An 18054-nucleotide genomic window follows, 5' to 3' on the forward strand; every position below is an offset into this window, starting at 1 on the left:
CCAAGGTTTATGACCTTTTATCAGTTAGATACATGCCCACCAAAAAATTAAAAAAAATACTCACAGATTTGAGTTGAACAACAGGTATAATTAATATTATGGGCGCTGTTGCTTCTATATTTCCAAGGTTAATTTATGTAACACTTATCATCTGTTTCCTCTTAAATCACTATTCATTACAACTAATTTTGTAATTTCAATATGGGAAGTTCATTGTATATTTCATCTGTATTTGTTTTCTGGGTTTTGTTTTTCTATCCTGTTTGTAGATCGGATAATCTGCAATTGGTCACCGTTGATGTCCATGCTGCTAATGATCTCATTCGTTCAGGTCATCGCTATCTCGATGTCAGGTGATTACTCTCTCTATCCCACTGAGTTTATTTTCAAATTAATTGAAGCTTATAAAATAATTTGAAGGGTATAGATTTAGAACAATCTTAGGGAGTATATTTTTGAAGGTGAAAAAAAAAAAAAAAAAAAAAGAGTAATGGGTTATGGTGTTATGCTCAGAGGGGACCTTTTACAGGAGTCATTGGGGCCCTGTCCCTGGTAAATTATTGTAATTAATTAGTTAATAAACTTAAATAACCTTGTTTTACTTATAAAATATTGGAACATAGTGACTAGTTTAAAGCAAGAGGCAAAAGATTCAAATCTCGGCCCCTTTAATATTTTCGCTATAGATAGCTTTAATAGTTACACATAAACATTAGATACGGAATATATCAATTTCGATACAGAGTGCAAAAATATTAATTTTGAAACTTATTACAATCAAAACTACGCGTTGATGTATGTGATTAATATTTCTATTTACTACGTATTATTAACTTCTTGTATACTCCCTTTATTTTTTTTTCTTCCCATTAAGATTTTTAAATGTGATTGGATAAAAAAGTTACGAGTAATTTTGTTTTTGGTAGCTTAATTATGAGGGAATATGGTGTAACAGGACACATGAAGAATTTAACAGAGGACATGTTGATGTAGAAAATTGTGTGAACATTCCTTACTTCTTCTTTAACCCTGCAGGTTGGCAAATTTAATTTCCCTCTTACTATCTCATTAAATCAGTGAAAATTGAATGGGTGACACGATTATTTTGAATATTTTAATTTTCCAGGACGAGTAAAAAACACCAAGTTTTTGGAGCAAGTTTCAGCTGTTTGTAGCAAGGATGATCATATCGTTGTGGTACATTTTATCGCCATACTTATTACTAAAATTCAGCTTAAAATTTACAATTGCAAATTCTTAAATTCACCACTGTTTATACATAATTTAGTACCAACGGAGATTAGTCATTAATTAATTAAACAAAGACAAAAGTTACTATAGGAGTATAGGTATACTAGCTTCTTCCTTAACGTTCGTGAGCCCGCCCCCTTCACTCATGAGTCATGATGCATCTTTCATTAACCACATGACCATAATTTTGATACATGTGACATTTTAGCGTACCATAGATATGTTGCTTAACTTGCGCATTATTTTTATTTTGTCATTTTGGTAAATAACATGTTCCGTTATTTATATTTGAAGGGTTGTCAAAGTGGAGTCAGATCCGGCTATGCTACCACTGATCTTCTTAAGGCCGTGAGTTTCTTTTTATCCTATTTTCTAATCTCTTTCCTTTTTAAGTGTTTTTTATTCATCAGTAAAACACTAGGTTCAATTCCATTTGCATTACTAATCTTTATGATAATTAGTGAATACTTATTAACATAAATCTGACAATATCATGTCTTATTAACCTTCATATGAGATAATGAAACTGATGAAAAGAAATGATGCAGGGTTACAAACATGTAAGCAATATGGAAGGTGGATATGCTTCCTGGGTGGAGAATGAGTTGTCTGTGAAGAAATCGGATGCAGAGTTGTAAATTTTCAGTAATTGTGTTTAAATCGCCAAAATCAAATTAAAATTGTGTTTTGTAATCACTTTTTCTCTTTTTATTTATCTAAATTTAGTTACTCCATATCATATTATATTTTATTCTCTATGTTTCTTAGTGTTTTACATGGTTCAATTTCTCTGTCTCTAATAAGCACATGAAGCATTAGTATATGCATATGTAATAATAAGCACATTAAGCATTAGTACATTTAAATATGCATATGTAATTAATATAAAATAAAATAAAATAAAAATTAATATAAAATAAAATAAAATAAAATATTGTCTTTGCCTTTACATTATTGACCTCTTAGACAAGGCCACACGTATCAAAAATGGAAGAATTAGTAGAAGATCAAAAGCACCCAAAACAAATTAATCAGTATACTTTAAACGACCCACATCACATGAGACATGAGTAAAGAATGATAGCAAGTATGAATTTATGTAAAAAAAAAAATAAAATGAAATGGAAATAAATAAGAAGGGAAAAGGTAGTGTTACATGTTACTACCCGGACGGAGTATTATTAGTAGTACTGGTATATGATATATCTAAGGAATCATCAAAATAAAAATTGAGATCAGAACCTCGAGTTTGGGAATGGTGATAAATGGATGGCAATGGTAATCCTTAGGAAATTATATGCATACCTTAGCTCTCATTTCAAACAATTGTTAATAAAATGGATAACTGATTTCATTTCCACCACTTAAAAACACTAGACCAACACATCTACACATGCTCTAAAGAACAATAGTTAATATGAACAGCTGAAGACCATATCACATTAATTGAATAGATTGAGTGAGGTGGATTTTTCATTTAAATCAAGTAACAAGAGAAGAGAGTAAAACACAATAGAAATTTAAAAACCACACGTCGAGCAAAATCAAACAAGATCCATACGACTACATGAGTTTTTTTTTTCCTTCGTATATTCATTGATAGAATAGTATTAGTGTATAACTATTTACTAATATTTTCTCTATTTCATGTTACTTGAAACATATAAACATATCACTATAGCACATATTTTAAGGAAGAATTTTGAGGGTGTAAACGATCAGATTAATCAAAATAGTTTTAATATCGATAGCATATAATTTCCATCTTGCTCGTATTTTAAACATTTCGATTGTTTTGTTCACTTATTGCATCCTCAGTTTCTTCCTTAAAACGCGTGTCAAAATGTTACATTGCAAGTAATATGAAATCAAGAAAGTATATTCTATTTGCTTCGGAATTTACCATGTCTATACACTTTGAACACTACGTCACTACCAACTCAAAAATCGAACGAAATATATGTGACAATATGGTATTCTGTTTGTATAAGTATAGTTAATATGCCATGTTCTTTGGAGCTGAATTGAAGTAAATTGCATTTATACATTTAAGTTAAAAATACTAATAATAATGACGAACTGAACTGAAAATAAATTAAAATAAGAGGGCTTCAAATATTATCTCCATAAGTAAAATGTAGGTATACATGGTACCATAGTACGGAGTATTTAAAAGCTGACAATTTATGGATCTGAACCTATAACTCGATCTAAAGTTATTGAGATAACTAAACTGAAACAAAACTAAAACAACTCGATTTCACCAATTTATCAAATTTTGTACAGAAGTAAACTTTCACTCCATAGTATTTTCATTTGACCTATTTATCAAATTTTGTACATATATTAATTTTTACTCCTTAATATTTCATGCTATTTTCAATATAACCCAGACCTGAACTTAAACCCAAACCCATAGCCGGCCCATTGACTTAAATTGCCACCCTGACATAAAAGATGAACACAGTATGGTTTAATGGCGCCATGAATACATCTCAATTCGATCTCATTACACATTTACACGTCTTATATTATTCTCTTGTCCTGAAAAATATAACATATGGATTATTCAGTATTTAGTACACCTACATCTAAAATGTGCCAAATATTGATAACAACCCGACCGAAAATACAGAAATAAATGCATCAAAAGTAGCAAAATTTTAATTTCTTTCCTATTGATGCAACAAAACTACCCTGTACCAATTCACACATTCTTAAGCACCTTAATTCAATTCCACCTTATACACAATAAATCTGAAATTATGATCTAAACATTTTGAGATATAATTACAATTTACAACAATGGAGGAAGAACGATCATTAACTGAAACTCCAACATGCTTCACCAAATCTATTGAATTCTTTGGCCGGGTAATTTTCAATTTATAAAAAAAATAATGTGTGTTTATTTATTTATTTCTCTATATTCTTGTCACATTTTTTTTTTTTAATTTTTCTTTATGTTTTATTATTATCAATGTTTGTTAGTGGTTAGACAAGAGAAAAAGGAAACCTCTGTTGGCTGCCCTTAACAAAATCAAGGAAGGTATGATCCATGCATTTGTTCGTTTCTTATTTTGATTTATTTCTTAGTTAATGTGTTGCAATGTTTTATAATGTCATGTTTCCTTTATTCGATTTCATTTAGTTGTCACACGTATTAATGTTTCGTACCATATATATCAACGTGACTATCTATCAAGAATATGGAGAGGAAAAGAATTGTAACAAACTTATATAAAACTGATATGTATTACGGAGTACATACAATCTAAAACGTGTTATGTTAAGGGAGCCTAACATAATTTCTGTCACTGGTTGTGCTTGGCTTATATAAACGTCTTTGATAAACCCGACTTGGAAAATTTGATGCATTTCATTTAGCAATTGGGATGTAATTCATTTCTTAATAAAATGTTTTGTAACTTTGTGTCATCATTTTCATGACATTTTTAGCATATGCACCAATGTATTGCCTATAATGAAATTCTTATATACTAATGCATTGCATTTTACACTTGGTTTATGCATGTAGAGCTTGTAGTATTTGGGGTACTGTCCCTTCTGATGGGGCACTTCAGTATTTTTGTGGCCAACATTTGTGTAAAATCATCGGTGTTTAGCACTAGGTTCTACCCATGTATACCGGAAACTGCATCAACTCAACCAGTGGTGATCATTAAACACATCACTAATTCGAATGATTCCATGTATGCTCCTCTTGAACACCGTGATCATGCTATAATTCATGCTAGGCAATATTGTGACGAGGTAACTGCTTCACTTACTAATTAATCCCATGTCATATACTCAATTGATGATCTTTCAACAATAAAGTGCGAGTTGTTTTTATTAACGTCAGGGGTATGAGTCTTTTGCTTCATATGAAAGCCTGGAGCAGCTTCATCGTCTGTTGTTTGTTCTTGGTATGACTCATGTTACTTACAGCTCTCTGGCCATTGCACTAGCTGTAATTAAGGTTGGATCAATAATCTCATTTCCTTATACATTGGTAAATTTAGGTGTAATTTACTAGTAGTTTAAACAAGGCTAACTGTATTCATCTTACTTGTTTGAAGATCTATAGCTGGAGGGCATGGGAAGATGAAGCGAAAGCCATGGCTTCACAAACCTCACAAGGTCTAAATCTCTTCCTATCTCTCTTGAACAGGACTACATGCTGTCATTTGATTTTGTACCTTGTTCTTAAAACAATTTGATAACTTGGGTTTGATTGAACTTTTTGAACTAGGCGATACAAAGCTAAAGCGTCTGTGTTCCTTTGTTGTCAACCATGCATATCACCCATGGAGCCAACACAAAGTTTTCGTTTGGCTGGTAAGAAGAATTCTGTAGCTATTTTCTTTTTCATTGGCCTTTCATGCTTTTTAATTTTCTTTTCTGCCGATATACTCTGCTTGATGTGCATACTGATTTTCTAGCAAAAAAAATTACATTGATGAATATACCAAGTAAAAGAGGAGCATTGTTTAGAATTGTGAAGTACATGGTTGACTATTTTGAACACCTGTTGTGCAGTCATTTTATTGCTAGCAATGGCTAGAATTATCTGTGTATAGCTTTGTTTCAGCCGCCAATTTTGGAGTTCAATTAGCAAGTCTGATTATATTACTCTCAGATTTGGGTTTCTTACTGTAAGTTTCTCCAGTTTTTCCAAGAGAGATCATCTTATATCTTTTCAGAATAAATCATTTTTACTGACACTAAATTATCTTTACAACAGACTCATCAACTTCCATTATCCTATGATTTTTTCAATTACATGGTCAGAAATATGGACGAAGAATTCCGGGATATTGTTGGTATCAGGTCAATCTTTTTCATAGCTTGCGTTATTTGGAGTTGAAATTTCTGATCATCCTTTCTTTAAATCTGCTGTCATATTTCACTGCTTACTAATTTTACAGAACTTATGTATGCAATATGCAACTGACTTTTGTTTCTTCTTTTACAGCTTGCCTCTTTGGGGCTATGCCATAGTTTGCATTTTCCTTGATTTTCATGGTAATTTTCTAAACATCAGTTCTTTCTTTGGTTCATGCAGACAACCCCATTCTATTGGGATTAACTCTGACATTTGCTGTAAGCTAGTTTTGCTTGTGCTCTCCAAATTACTAACCAATGTGATTCTTTATCAGGAACTAATGTCTACTTTTGGCTTTCCTTTCTTCCGGCTATTGTAAGCTGTTCAATTATTTGGTTCATTCTATGTTTGTCTAAGATAAAACCCGTTTTTTTTGGTCCGGTTGAGTTACTTGTTTTATGTTTTTGCTTGTGGAAGATAATTGTTATAATTGGTACAAAGCTGCACCACGTTGTGGTTAAGCTCGCAGTAGAGATAATTGATTCACAATCATATATCAATGTGCCCAAGAGTTTAAACTGAGAGATGAGCTTTTCTGGTTTGGGAAGCCAAGGCTTTTACTTAGGTTCATACAATTCATATCTTTCCAAGTAAGCAAATCCAAGAAATTGAGCCGATGCTATTAGAGTAGTTTCTAAGCTTTTTACCTCAAACATTCTAATACCTACTGTATTTTTTCAACAGAATGCATTTGAGATGGCAATGTTCCTATGGTCATTGGTAAGAAGTTGATCCAGAAATTCGTATGAAAACATTACACTAGCTAGCTAGTTAGTGAATTCTGACAGTAATTTCTTTTGCAGTGGGAAATCAATGGAACTTCTTGCTTTGTGGACAACCCAAGTTATATAGTGATTCGCTTAACATTTGGGTAACTAATGGCCAATATATCGAATCATCAACCAAAATGTCATATGACTATTATAAACTGAGAAAATTGACCTGATTAAACTAATTTCACTAAAATCCCTGAGTGACACCCTCAAACATTTTTGTTCCATCTCTGGTCAGAAGATAAATGAACAGAAGAGCCAAATTTATTTTTCTACTAACACCCCCATCCACATGATTGATGATTTTGAACAAACCCTAAATGTTACTAGATCTGCAGACTTAGGCATTTACCTAGGTTACCCCCTGTCTGAGAAAAAGCCAACTAGGAGGCAACTAAATGGCCTTATTGAAAAAATTGGGAAGAAGTTAGCCTCCTGGAAAGCAAAGACACTGTCAAGGGGGGGAAGACTCACTCTTCTCCAGTCCACTTTGTTCTCTATCCCCAGGTACCAAATGAACTGTGTAAAATTACCAAAGTGCATCCTAAATAAGCTTGACTCCATATGCTCAAACTTTCTCTGGGGGGGGGATATCACTAGAAAGAGGATAACTTGGATAGCTTGGAATTTTGTCTGTCAACCTAAGGAGAGGGGTGGGCTGGGATTCCTGAAATTTTCAGACCTTAATCTCATTAGCCTTGCTAGACTGTGCTGGATGGTGGATACCAGATCAAATTGGGCTGGAAAACTCCTTTTTGAGAAGTATGTAAAAAACAAACCCAACCCAACCCCTTTTAACAAAGGCTCCCACATTTGGTCTGCCATAGGAAAAGGATGGGAGCTCTTCAAACATAGTTTGATGTGGGAACCTGGGAATGGAGAGAAAATCACTTTTTGGGAAGATAAGTGGCTACATCATGAGACTCCAAGAACTTTGATTGTGGGACCTTTAACACTCTCTTCACAATATAAATCCCTCAGTGCAATACTTAGTGATAGAGAACAGTTAGAAGGTGAGCTAGGCTTTGTATTTCCAGAGGATATCAGGGCTCGAATTAACAGTGTTCAATTATCTGACTGTGAAGATTTTAATTTCACAAGTTGGACAAAAAGAGGGAAGTTTGATAGTGCTGCTGCAAAGGCTTGGATAATAAACTCAGATCTTACCACCCCTTGCATTGAGTACCATTGGAGATGTGTATGGGAGGTGCATACCCTGCCTAAAATCAAACTGTTCCTATGGCAACTGTTATGGGATAGACTTCCCACTGCAAGGAACTTGTATAATAGACACTGCAAACCCACACCATATTGTGCTTTTTGCCCTGCAAACATTGAAACCCTTACCCATTTGTTCATTGACTGCCCAAGAGCTATGGAATTCTGGACTGAGCTTAAGCCACCTCCCTCTACATTTGACTCACAGCTAGATACCTTCCCAAATTGGCTATCTAGGAACCTGAAAGACAAACTTCTAAGCCACCACAATATCCCTTGGCACATCACCTTCACCTTTGCTTTGTGGTTCATCTGGAAGAGGAGAAACTCCTGGATATTCTCACACTCAAATTCCCCTGTTCAAAAATCTACATCCCAATGCACTTGGGCTGCTGCTGAATGGTACTTTTCCAGTGTTAGTTCAGCCAGAACAGAGCCTAAGCCTATTGCCTGGGATCCCCCCCCCCCCAAAACTTCATTAAAATAAATGTGGATGCATCATACATCAACCACTCCAAACAAGTGGGCTGTGCAGGTGTTGCTAGAGATGACAAGGGTATATGGATAGAAGGTTTCAAATGGAAAGGTTTCTCACCTTCAGCACAAGATGCAGAACTACAGGCAATCTCCCTTGCATTAAAATGGATCAGGAACAATGGATGGGATAGATGCCAAATTGAAACAGACTGCAGGAACATAGTGCTTGATCTAAATGACACAAGCAATAGTGTCCTAACCCCACCATTGCTTGAATGCAGGGCGCAGCTTCTTCAACTGCCTGAGGTCCAACTATACTATGGAGAAAGAGGGAAGAACAGAGTTGCTGACATCATGGCAAAGGAGGCACGGAAGGAGGCAACTGAACGGAACCAGCTTTTTGTTTTACAAAGTCCCCCTCCTTATTGTATAAACTACCTAGATTCTGACTGTATCTCTCTAGATGATCGTGCTTCTGATCAGACTGTACTTTTGTTCTCTCACAGTGAGAGATCGCCTTTTGTAAACTTAACTACCTCCTTAATTATTAACTAAGTTCCTTTTCTACCTCAAAAAAAAAAAACTAATTTCAAGTTACTATATATTGATCGATGCAGGATAGTTTCCCAAAGTTTGGTGTAGCTTCATTACATTTCCACTATATGTGATAATCACACAGGTACATACTGTTAATAAGGTTTTGTTTCTTTTCTGGTGAAAAGAACGAAGCCTAAATGTCATCATCTATTGCTATTGTACAGTTTGCACATTGGTTTTTCTCTTGTTAACTCGGTGTCTTCATTTGTATGGTGTGACAGATGGGATCCAGGTTCAAAAGAGCAGTGATCTCTGAGGGGGTGAGAAAATCTCTACATGGTTGGAGGAAAAGAGTGAGGGCAAGGCAACAAAGCAACAGTAATTCTAATAGTGCGCGACTAAGCTCTTCATCATCAATGCCCTTGATTCGTGATATGGACAGATGCGGTTCCAGCAGCAATAGAAGCAGCACTGATATTAGTACTAGCAGTGGCAGAAGATCCTGGAGAAATGAAGGGTCTAGAAGGTGGTCATTGATGGATTATGGAGATGTAGGAGCGATATTTACCTCGCAACAACCAAGCTATGAAGACAGAGGAGGGATCAACTGTGATAGTGATACTGGTAGTGACAGTTCTTATAATGAGGAGGACTATAATGTGAGAGATGGTGCTCGTTATTCTCGCATTCCATGATGTTCATCACCTTGCATGTATGTATGGACATGGCTGAATATATGCATATTGTTAAGACAATTTTTTTAGATTTTTGAAGAGATCACAAGGGTTATGTTCATTTGTATTTCCTATTTGGGTTTGTTTTGTTTTGTTCTTCTTGATGCAACCTCTCTTAGTTGGGTGGAGTATGTACAATTCTTGATTTAAACAAGTTTATGGAGGAGAAAATTTCAACTAAAACATGTAATTGGGTGAATCATTGATCAATTTTTGAAGATAAGCCCTTGGAGATTTTATAAAATTGAATTTACTGTATATGAATTCCACTTTATTTTGAACTAGAATGTATAACAACCAATTCAAAATCAAGTCGAAACTGAAATGGACTGAATTTTTGGAGATAAGCCCTTGGAGATTTTATAAAATTGAATTTATTGTAAATGAATTCCACTTTATTTTGAAGTATAACAACCAATTCAAAACCGAGTCGAAAAGTCTCCCCACTTATGGCTACAATCTTATACTATTAACGCTAACTATTATAATTTTGTACAACAAGTCAACTACTATAAGATTCTAACTAGACTTAAATTAATCAAATTTGCATCGTAAAAACTGTAAAACAACCCTGCAATCAACGCATCATGTCTACTCCCGTGACCCACAACCGTTTATATAATTGTAACCAAAATCACATTAAACTATTTTTTAATAGCCAAACAATTTGAACAAATATTTGTGTGAAAGCATCCACGTGGTAGTATAAAAGGACTTGCTTGCAATTTATAAATAGTTGGAGCTACATGCTCACCATTGTGGAGCTACAAAGGTTGTAGTTAAGGCCAAACCTTGTACTACAAGGTTTTACTTTACCCAATGCACTTATATTGATTTGTTTAATATTTGTATGTATTTGATTTATGTTTATTTTTTTTTAATTTTTGGTTTGTTATTATTATTATTCTCAATTACAAAGATAAATAGCTAACCATTGTGAAGTAATATCTTAGATGTTGTAGCTTATTTTAACTAAGAAAATAATGATGTGGCAATTGCTAGCTATTGCTAGCCATTATAGATGCTCTGATTGTGTATTTAATGATAGTAATTCGAATAATCAATTCAATAACAACCGGCATTACACGAGTTCTAAAACTAAAATTAGTGTGTGGCCCGGGCGATGCACCGGGTCGCTAGTTTGTACTTGTTTAATTTGCCGATCAAATTCGACTGTTTAGATAGTAAGACTTGTTGGTTTCGAGTTTAAGTTTAGATATAAACATTTTTTAGTCATCAAACTCAATCATTACATAATGGAAACAAATAGTATAATAAGGCGTAAATTAACTTATCAAAATTAACTATAATTTAGTTGGATAAAAAAAACGCAATTAAAAAATGACTAAGATGATAAGACTTTAACTTAAACTTGTTGGTTTTGAGTCAAGTCTTGTTATAAACATTTTTTATAGATTGTGGGAAGTAAAATTTTAATTTCCCTTTTTTAAGTTTAGGAGGAGCTATAATACGTAGTATAAGTCCTTGCCCCCTGCACAAGTAAAACACCCAATTTTATGTTCGTTCTTGTTCATCTATAAAACTCCTCCGTCACTGAAATCCTCTTCTTCGATCTCTCAATTCCTGGATTTTCTCTCCTCTTCTCAATCATGGTGCTCGAGGTTTGCCTTCTACTCAATCTTATATTGTATTATTTCCTAAAACGATTTCCAAATTAGGGTTTTCAATTTTACTAACATTCTTTTTTTCCCCCTTTTTTTTGATTGGAATTTTCAGGCGACTATGATCTGCATCGATAATTCGGAGTGGATGCGTAATGGTGATTACTCGCCCACCAGATTTCAAGCTCTTTCGGATGCTGTTAATCTCATCTGCGGCGCTAAAACTCAGGTTTTCTTTCTCTCTCTTCACTTCTTTTAAACCCTAATTTACAATTTGGGGGTTGAATTTGTTATCAATGGTGTTTGTTTCATGAATTTGGTAGTTAATTGTGGATATTACTTGATGGGTTTTGATGTTATTGATTGATTCGTGTAGTCTAATCCGGAGAACACTGTCGGAATTCTGACTATGGCTGGAAAAGGTGTTCGTGTTTTGGTCACTCCCACCAGTGATCTTGGAAAGATATTGGCTTGTATGCACGGTTAGTTTTCGATCGATATCTCGTGAATTGATCAACATAAATCTTGATTATGCATGTTATTGAATATGTTGTTGTGAATGCATGATTAGAAAGCATGGATTTTTTTTTTAACTTTTGTAGCATGTAACTTAGCTGACTTGAGGATTATCGCATTACGTCTAGTTAGGTTGATTTTAGGGCTAGAAGAAATTGATGGGTTGGATGGCATTTGGTTTTCTGATCGTATTAGAATATGAAAATGCCTGGTGGTTAGGTAAAGTCAGTGCTATTGAATAGAATCAGTAGAGTGTAATGCAATGTATCACTTGATCCTAATTTTTGGAAAGAATACTGCTAAATGTATTGTCAAATCTTGTTGGACAACGTGGAGAGGAGGGAATGTATGTTGATCGACGAAATTGGTACAAGGTGAATGACTATGTTATCTTTTGGTTGAGGTAGAGGAATAGAGAGACATTTCTTGAATTGAGCTTCCAATCACCTTTTGATATTGTTTATTCAATTGTGTCATAATCTTTCCGTTCATGATGTTATGTTAACTTCCAAAAAAGCTACATGATTCTTGGACATGTCTTGTTCCTTTGCCTCCATATGGGTAGGAGAATTGAGCTTCCAATCACCTTTTGATCAGTTTGATTGTTAATACAATAATGGGGTGAACTCAGGGTTTTTTTTTTATTTTGTAATCTTCCATTCTCTTTTTGTGGAAGCTTTCTGATTGAATTGCTTATGTGCTACTCTCTGGTCACAGGACTGGAAGTTGGTGGTGAAATGAACTTGGCTGCTGGCATTCAGGTGGCCCAATTGGCTCTTAAACATAGACAAAATAAAAAACAGCAACAAAGGATCATAGTTTTTGCTGGAAGGTTGGTATTTGTCTTCAATATTTTGTTGTCTTTTGATGTAGTGGTTTACATATTATTAATCTAATTATCTGCTGGCAGTCCTGTCAAATATGACAAAAAAGTATTGGAGATGATTGGGAGGAAGTTGAAAAAGAACAGCGTGGCCCTTGATGTTGTTGATTTTGGTGAAGATGAGGAAGGGAAGTCAGAGAAACTTGAGGCCTTAGTTTCTGCAGTAAATAACAACGAAACCAGCCATATTGTCCACGTGCCTCCAGGTGCTAGTGCCCTGTCCGATGTGCTGATAAGGTTAGTGATTAATAAAACTCTATGTCACTTACTTTTGTAGGTTATTGAATATTCTCTTGTTCACGAATTATCTTGTGACAGTACTCCCATATTTACTGGAGATGGGGAAGGAGGAAGCGGTTTTGCTGCTGCTGCAGCTGCAGCTGCAGCTGCAGCTGGTGGTGTTTCTGGATTTGATTTCGGTGTAGATCCTAATTTGGATCCTGAGCTGGCTCTTGCCCTTAGAGTTTCAATGGAAGAAGAGAGGGCAAGGCAAGAAGCAGCTGCAAAAAGGGCAGCAGAAGAAGCAACTAGACAAGAAAAAGGAGGGGAACAAAGCTCCCAAGACACTACTATGGGGGAAAGTAGCAATGCTGCAAATTCCGAAGCTGATAAGAAAAATGACATGACTGAGGTATGTTGATGTGGTGGCATTGCCTAAGGATTTTATTTTTATTTTTTTTTTTAATTTTTGGTTTTGTTGTTGTTGTTGTTGTTGTTGTTTTCCTTCTGTTTCAAGCTATATTATAACTAAATCTAAAAGGAAAATTTCATATTCTTGGTTTCTTATACTTGGTTGCAAATTGGTTGATTGAACCATTGCAGAACACCTGCAAAGTTTGAGACTTAACTTCGATGAATGCAGCAGAAATTGTAGAGGGATAATTTTAAATGCGAGATATCATGGAATATTCTTGGCTTTTTTTTTTTTTTTTGGAAACTACGTCTCTAGCATGTCTTTCTTCGTTATGTTCATTTTCATTGAATGTTAAACTTCTTTTTCATTTGCTTTTGTATATGGCTAACCCATGACATCTACAGGATGATGAGAATGCCCTACTACAGCAGGCACTGGCAATGTCAATGGATGACCCTGCCTCCACTACAGCTGTGCGAGATACTGATATGTCAGATGCAGCTGATGACCAGGACTTGCAACTTGGTTTGTTTCTTATGCTTTCTCTAATAAATTGCACTTATTGAGGGTAATATCTTTTTTATAACCCAGCATGGAAAAAGATCTTCCATGATTAATGTGTAAATATATTCATTCAGTGTCTTTGGTAACTCTACTGAATTACACTTTAACATAAGCAGTTTCATGAGATTGGAAATAAATTGACACACCCTTTGTCAGGCTAGAGAATTAGAGTTTCATTCTTTTTCTGGCACATAAAATAGTCAAAGGATAGAAATGCTGGGCAGCTTGTGTATCAGCGAGTTTGACACGGTTCACATGTCAAATTGCCCGCAACATCATACCCAATTCGCTCCACATTTCATGAATATAAGTACAGTATTAAGTATTCCTCTGCTAAGGTAGAAATCTTGAATCTTTCTCATATCTAGGGCTTAATGAAACTAAGGCCTAATTTGTCAATTGGGTGTAAATCAAAAAAGTTAATGAACTGAAAAAGCTGGGTATTTGCTTGGAAGGATTAGGCTTTTTAGAATGGTTAATGTATTAAATAACTATCTTGTTATTATATTTTGCTTGGGAGACATGAATGTTGTATAGTCTCTCTTAAAGAGACTATCCTGTCTTTGATATATTATTTTGGGGAAAGTTACTTTAAATAACTAAATCTTAAAGCTGTATGAATCAAACTTCTCAATAGCAACTATCAAGCAATCTTTTGATAGCATGTCATTTTTAGGAGACTTGTTAATTTCATGGGGATTTCTATGTTGTAGGGATGTTCATATTTTTTTTTTTAAACATCAAAGAGCATGTTAAGTATGTTAAGTATCAATATTTCTAAGAATAGAAACTCTATTTCTTCATCTACCCCCCCCCCCCCCAATCGTACATCCTAAATCCTCTTTTTAACCTTCACAATTCTTATCCAAATTTTCATTATTATTTAGGGCTCTTTATCACTTGATTAGTTTCAAGTTTGCAACCAAGAAACAGAAGAACTCTAAGAGAGTAAGAGAAGATACCATCTTAGCCACCTCTTGCGGTGAGAGGATGGTGAGGAAGAGCATCATCCTCTTTTTGGTTGTTTTTTTGTGTGTGAAGACTGGGGTGGGGGGTGGGGTCAAGGTTGTGGCATTTAAGGAAATGCTTATCAGAATTATTTCCATTGCTCCTTTAGTATTGCAATATGGAGTGCACCAAATTTTAGGTGGGGGAAAAGGGGGAGAGTTAAAATTACAAACTTGCAAGTATTAAAAGATTTTTATTAAATATATATACATATACATATATATATATTTATTAATTTTCTTATTTTTTTTCTTAAAATTATCATTTTTTTTTTAATGTAAAATGGGTATTCCACAATATATGTGGAACTTCCGAAAGGAACAGAGGAAGTATATTCTTATGCAAGATGATATTTCTATGTAAGCATCTTTTGTAAGTTGGTATGTGATTGTTGTTGTGCAGTTAGATTTAAGGAATATTATAACTTTGTCACTAGTTGTAGGCTGTCCTAAGTTTTTGTTATTCCAGACAAATGTTCCTTTTTTTTATAAATTTGTTTGTTAATGTTATGAACCGACCAAGCACAACCAAATTACGGCGAAGAAAGCAATAGAACAGTAAAATAGAGGAGGAAGATTGAGGCTTTGATTAACAACAACCAACGGTTTACACAGTCGATAGGTTTAGTGGTTTAGCCTATCAAGCTCTATAGTGAGTTTAGCTCACAACTCTCCAAAATGGCTTTAGGCCATGAGTCTCTCTAGGTTTCCCTAATAAATTTCTGCCTACCTCTTTCATTCCCCTCCCTCTCTATTTATACTAAGGAGTAAGGACTATTAACCTAGTAAACTAATATTACTATAATACCCATACTACCCTCCTTAGGTTAGTCCATTACAGTTAACTTCTGATACACTGCAGGACATTAGTAATTACTAACCAACTCTAACATGTTTGTGGGAGTCTATTAATCTCCAATATTTATCCAGATAGCAGACTTTCCACTTTTAGAAACTCTAGCAAACTCATGGACCACTATTAGAGGAATTTTGTCCATAACCCTTGCTGTTGCTGCTGCTCACCTATCTTTTTTTATTTCCCTCATGCATATGCTTGGCTTAGATTTGTTTTTATGCAAATGCTTTGGGTTAGCTAGGCTGTTGGAGGTTATGGAAGTGGTGGATTTGGGTCACTGAGGTTGTGGTAGCTGTCTATCTGCTTGGTGACACTGTTATTTGGTTGCTGAGCATGGAGGGGGTGGGATAGTCGATGCCAATGGGGAGTGGAGTATAGGCCGTGTCATGGTGGTTTGTATTGAAAGCAGCGCGATGTGATGGTGGGATGATGGGAGATGACAAGGGTTTTTAGTGATTTGGGGCTGGCTGGCTGAGGTGTCAATAGTTCTAAGTAGGGAATTGAAACCCTAGGGGAGTTGGTGATGAAGAGGACTGCTTTTGGAGTGATCTTATTCAGGGAAAGTGAAAGGACTGAAAAAGATAAACAAGCACTAACAGATTAACCAAAGAATTGGGATTACCATTCCTTTCCTTTTTTATGGTTTTTTTTTTTTCTAGAAACCTTTACCCAAAGAGGCCCTTGGAAAGTTCTTTCCATAGCAATATCTAGTGTTGCCTTTTTCTAGCGCATAATATATTTGCTCAGAAGCATTATCAAGCTGATTTCCCTCTTATGAGACATCATATATGTATATGTTTGAGCTATGAGTTAACTCTTTGTGTTATGCATGCAGCTCTTCAGCTCTCGGTAGAGGAGGGTGCCAAAGAGTCAACAAGTCAGTCAAGTCAGACAGATATGACTAAATTGCTGGCAGACCAGTCTTTTGTTTCATCCATTCTTGCTTCGGTACGTAACTCGGTCTCCCACTTTTTTGTTTAATCACAAGTCTGAAATTTGTTTGCGTTCTCCCCCCCTCCCTCTTTTTATGAAGCACCAGACAGATATGACTAAAAATCTCATGTATTTTGCTGACAGCTTCCTGGAGTTGACCCAAATGATCCCTCGGTGAAGGATTTGCTGGCTTCTATGCACAATCAGTCTGAGGTGAGCTAATTTACTATAGTAAATATTTTATTATCATTGCCACATTGGATGTGAAACAAAAATGTTGGCTGTTTCAATGTTGATTTAAATGTCATATTTGTGACTGGTATGTTAATTTGCAGAAGAAGGATGAGGATAAGCCACCAAGTGAAGAGGGGAAGAAATGATGCAATCTCTTTGTCAAGTCGAATTAATCAGAGGGGCTTTGGTAGCTTGTAATATGGCTTTGTATTATTCACTTAAAAAGGGAAGGTCATGTTATGATCCAAAAGTTGCTTATAGCATGAAGAGTTTCAACAATGTTTTTAGTCCCATGCTAAGTTTGTGAAGCACTGAGACAATGTGCATTTCTTCATTGTTCAAATTATTGTTAAATGAATAGAACTTTGGGTTAGTTATTTTGTTTTACTATTGCGTTGATTTAGTTTCACATTTTTTACACAAATTGATGCAGTTGTCTCCAAGACTTTTCTTCTAGTTCCAAATGGATATCATTCTATAATGATAAGGGTTATGGAATATATATATATATTTTTTTTCATATTCTTATTACGGAGTAGATGATTTTGTGTTCCATTGGAATAGTTGTAATCAACGATACATTGTTTTGTAAATGTCAAGTTCATGTCAATGGTTAACAATTCAGAACTAAACAATTTCGGTAGTTTTAGTTAAAATCATAAAAAAAAAAAAGGCTAAATCATTAAAAGTATGTTTAGTTGAGTAAATTTAGATGAAGGGTTCAAAAATTTCCCCCAGTTAGGGCAGTTAAGAGTTGAGGGCATTCCACGATAATCCATTTTCTTCTTTAATTTTGAAAGCGACTAAGTGAGGTTAACATCAAAATTTTAAAAGTTACTTTACAATGCTGATTACAAATGAATGAACTGATGCAAATTCATGTACCTTCAAAAATAAATTAATACCAAATTCTAATTTTATTTATGC

At 34.8% G+C, this 18054-nt stretch overlaps 2 protein-coding genes and 1 pseudogene across 3 annotated transcripts; all 3 read left to right on the top strand.

Moving 5' to 3' along the window:
- LOC145563369 (thiosulfate sulfurtransferase 18-like) lies at positions 1-1927 on the top strand. Of its 2 annotated transcripts, XM_081623815.1 has the most exons (6): positions 1-127; positions 270-353; positions 956-1035; positions 1127-1197; positions 1546-1599; positions 1800-1927. In XM_081623815.1, exons 1-6 carry the CDS (start codon positions 99-101, stop codon positions 1887-1889), a joined length of 408 nt encoding a protein of 135 aa, XP_081479941.1. In that variant the 5' UTR covers positions 1-98; the 3' UTR covers positions 1890-1927. The 2 variants fall into 2 exon arrangements, with proteins under 2 accessions (XP_081479941.1, XP_081479940.1); XM_081623814.1 differs by lacking the exon at positions 1-127 and having other exon boundaries at positions 190-353.
- A 2129-nt stretch (positions 1928-4056) lies between these two features.
- LOC145564702 (MLO-like protein 4) lies at positions 4057-9940 on the top strand (annotated as a pseudogene).
- Positions 9941-11347: 1407 nt separating this feature from the next.
- LOC145562131 (26S proteasome non-ATPase regulatory subunit 4 homolog) lies at positions 11348-17500 on the top strand. Its single transcript, XM_081622317.1, has 10 exons — positions 11348-11500; positions 11616-11729; positions 11877-11982; positions 12734-12848; positions 12927-13136; positions 13218-13530; positions 13938-14058; positions 16796-16908; positions 17038-17106; positions 17229-17500. Exons 1-10 carry the CDS (start codon positions 11489-11491, stop codon positions 17271-17273), a joined length of 1218 nt encoding a protein of 405 aa, XP_081478443.1. The 5' UTR covers positions 11348-11488; the 3' UTR covers positions 17274-17500.
- The last annotated feature ends 554 nt before the right edge of the window (positions 17501-18054 follow it).

This window comes from Chenopodium album, chromosome 10, assembly GCF_948465745.1.
Source record: "Chenopodium album chromosome 10, dcCheAlbu1.1, whole genome shotgun sequence".
Classification (NCBI taxonomy): domain Eukaryota; kingdom Viridiplantae; phylum Streptophyta; class Magnoliopsida; order Caryophyllales; family Amaranthaceae; genus Chenopodium; species Chenopodium album.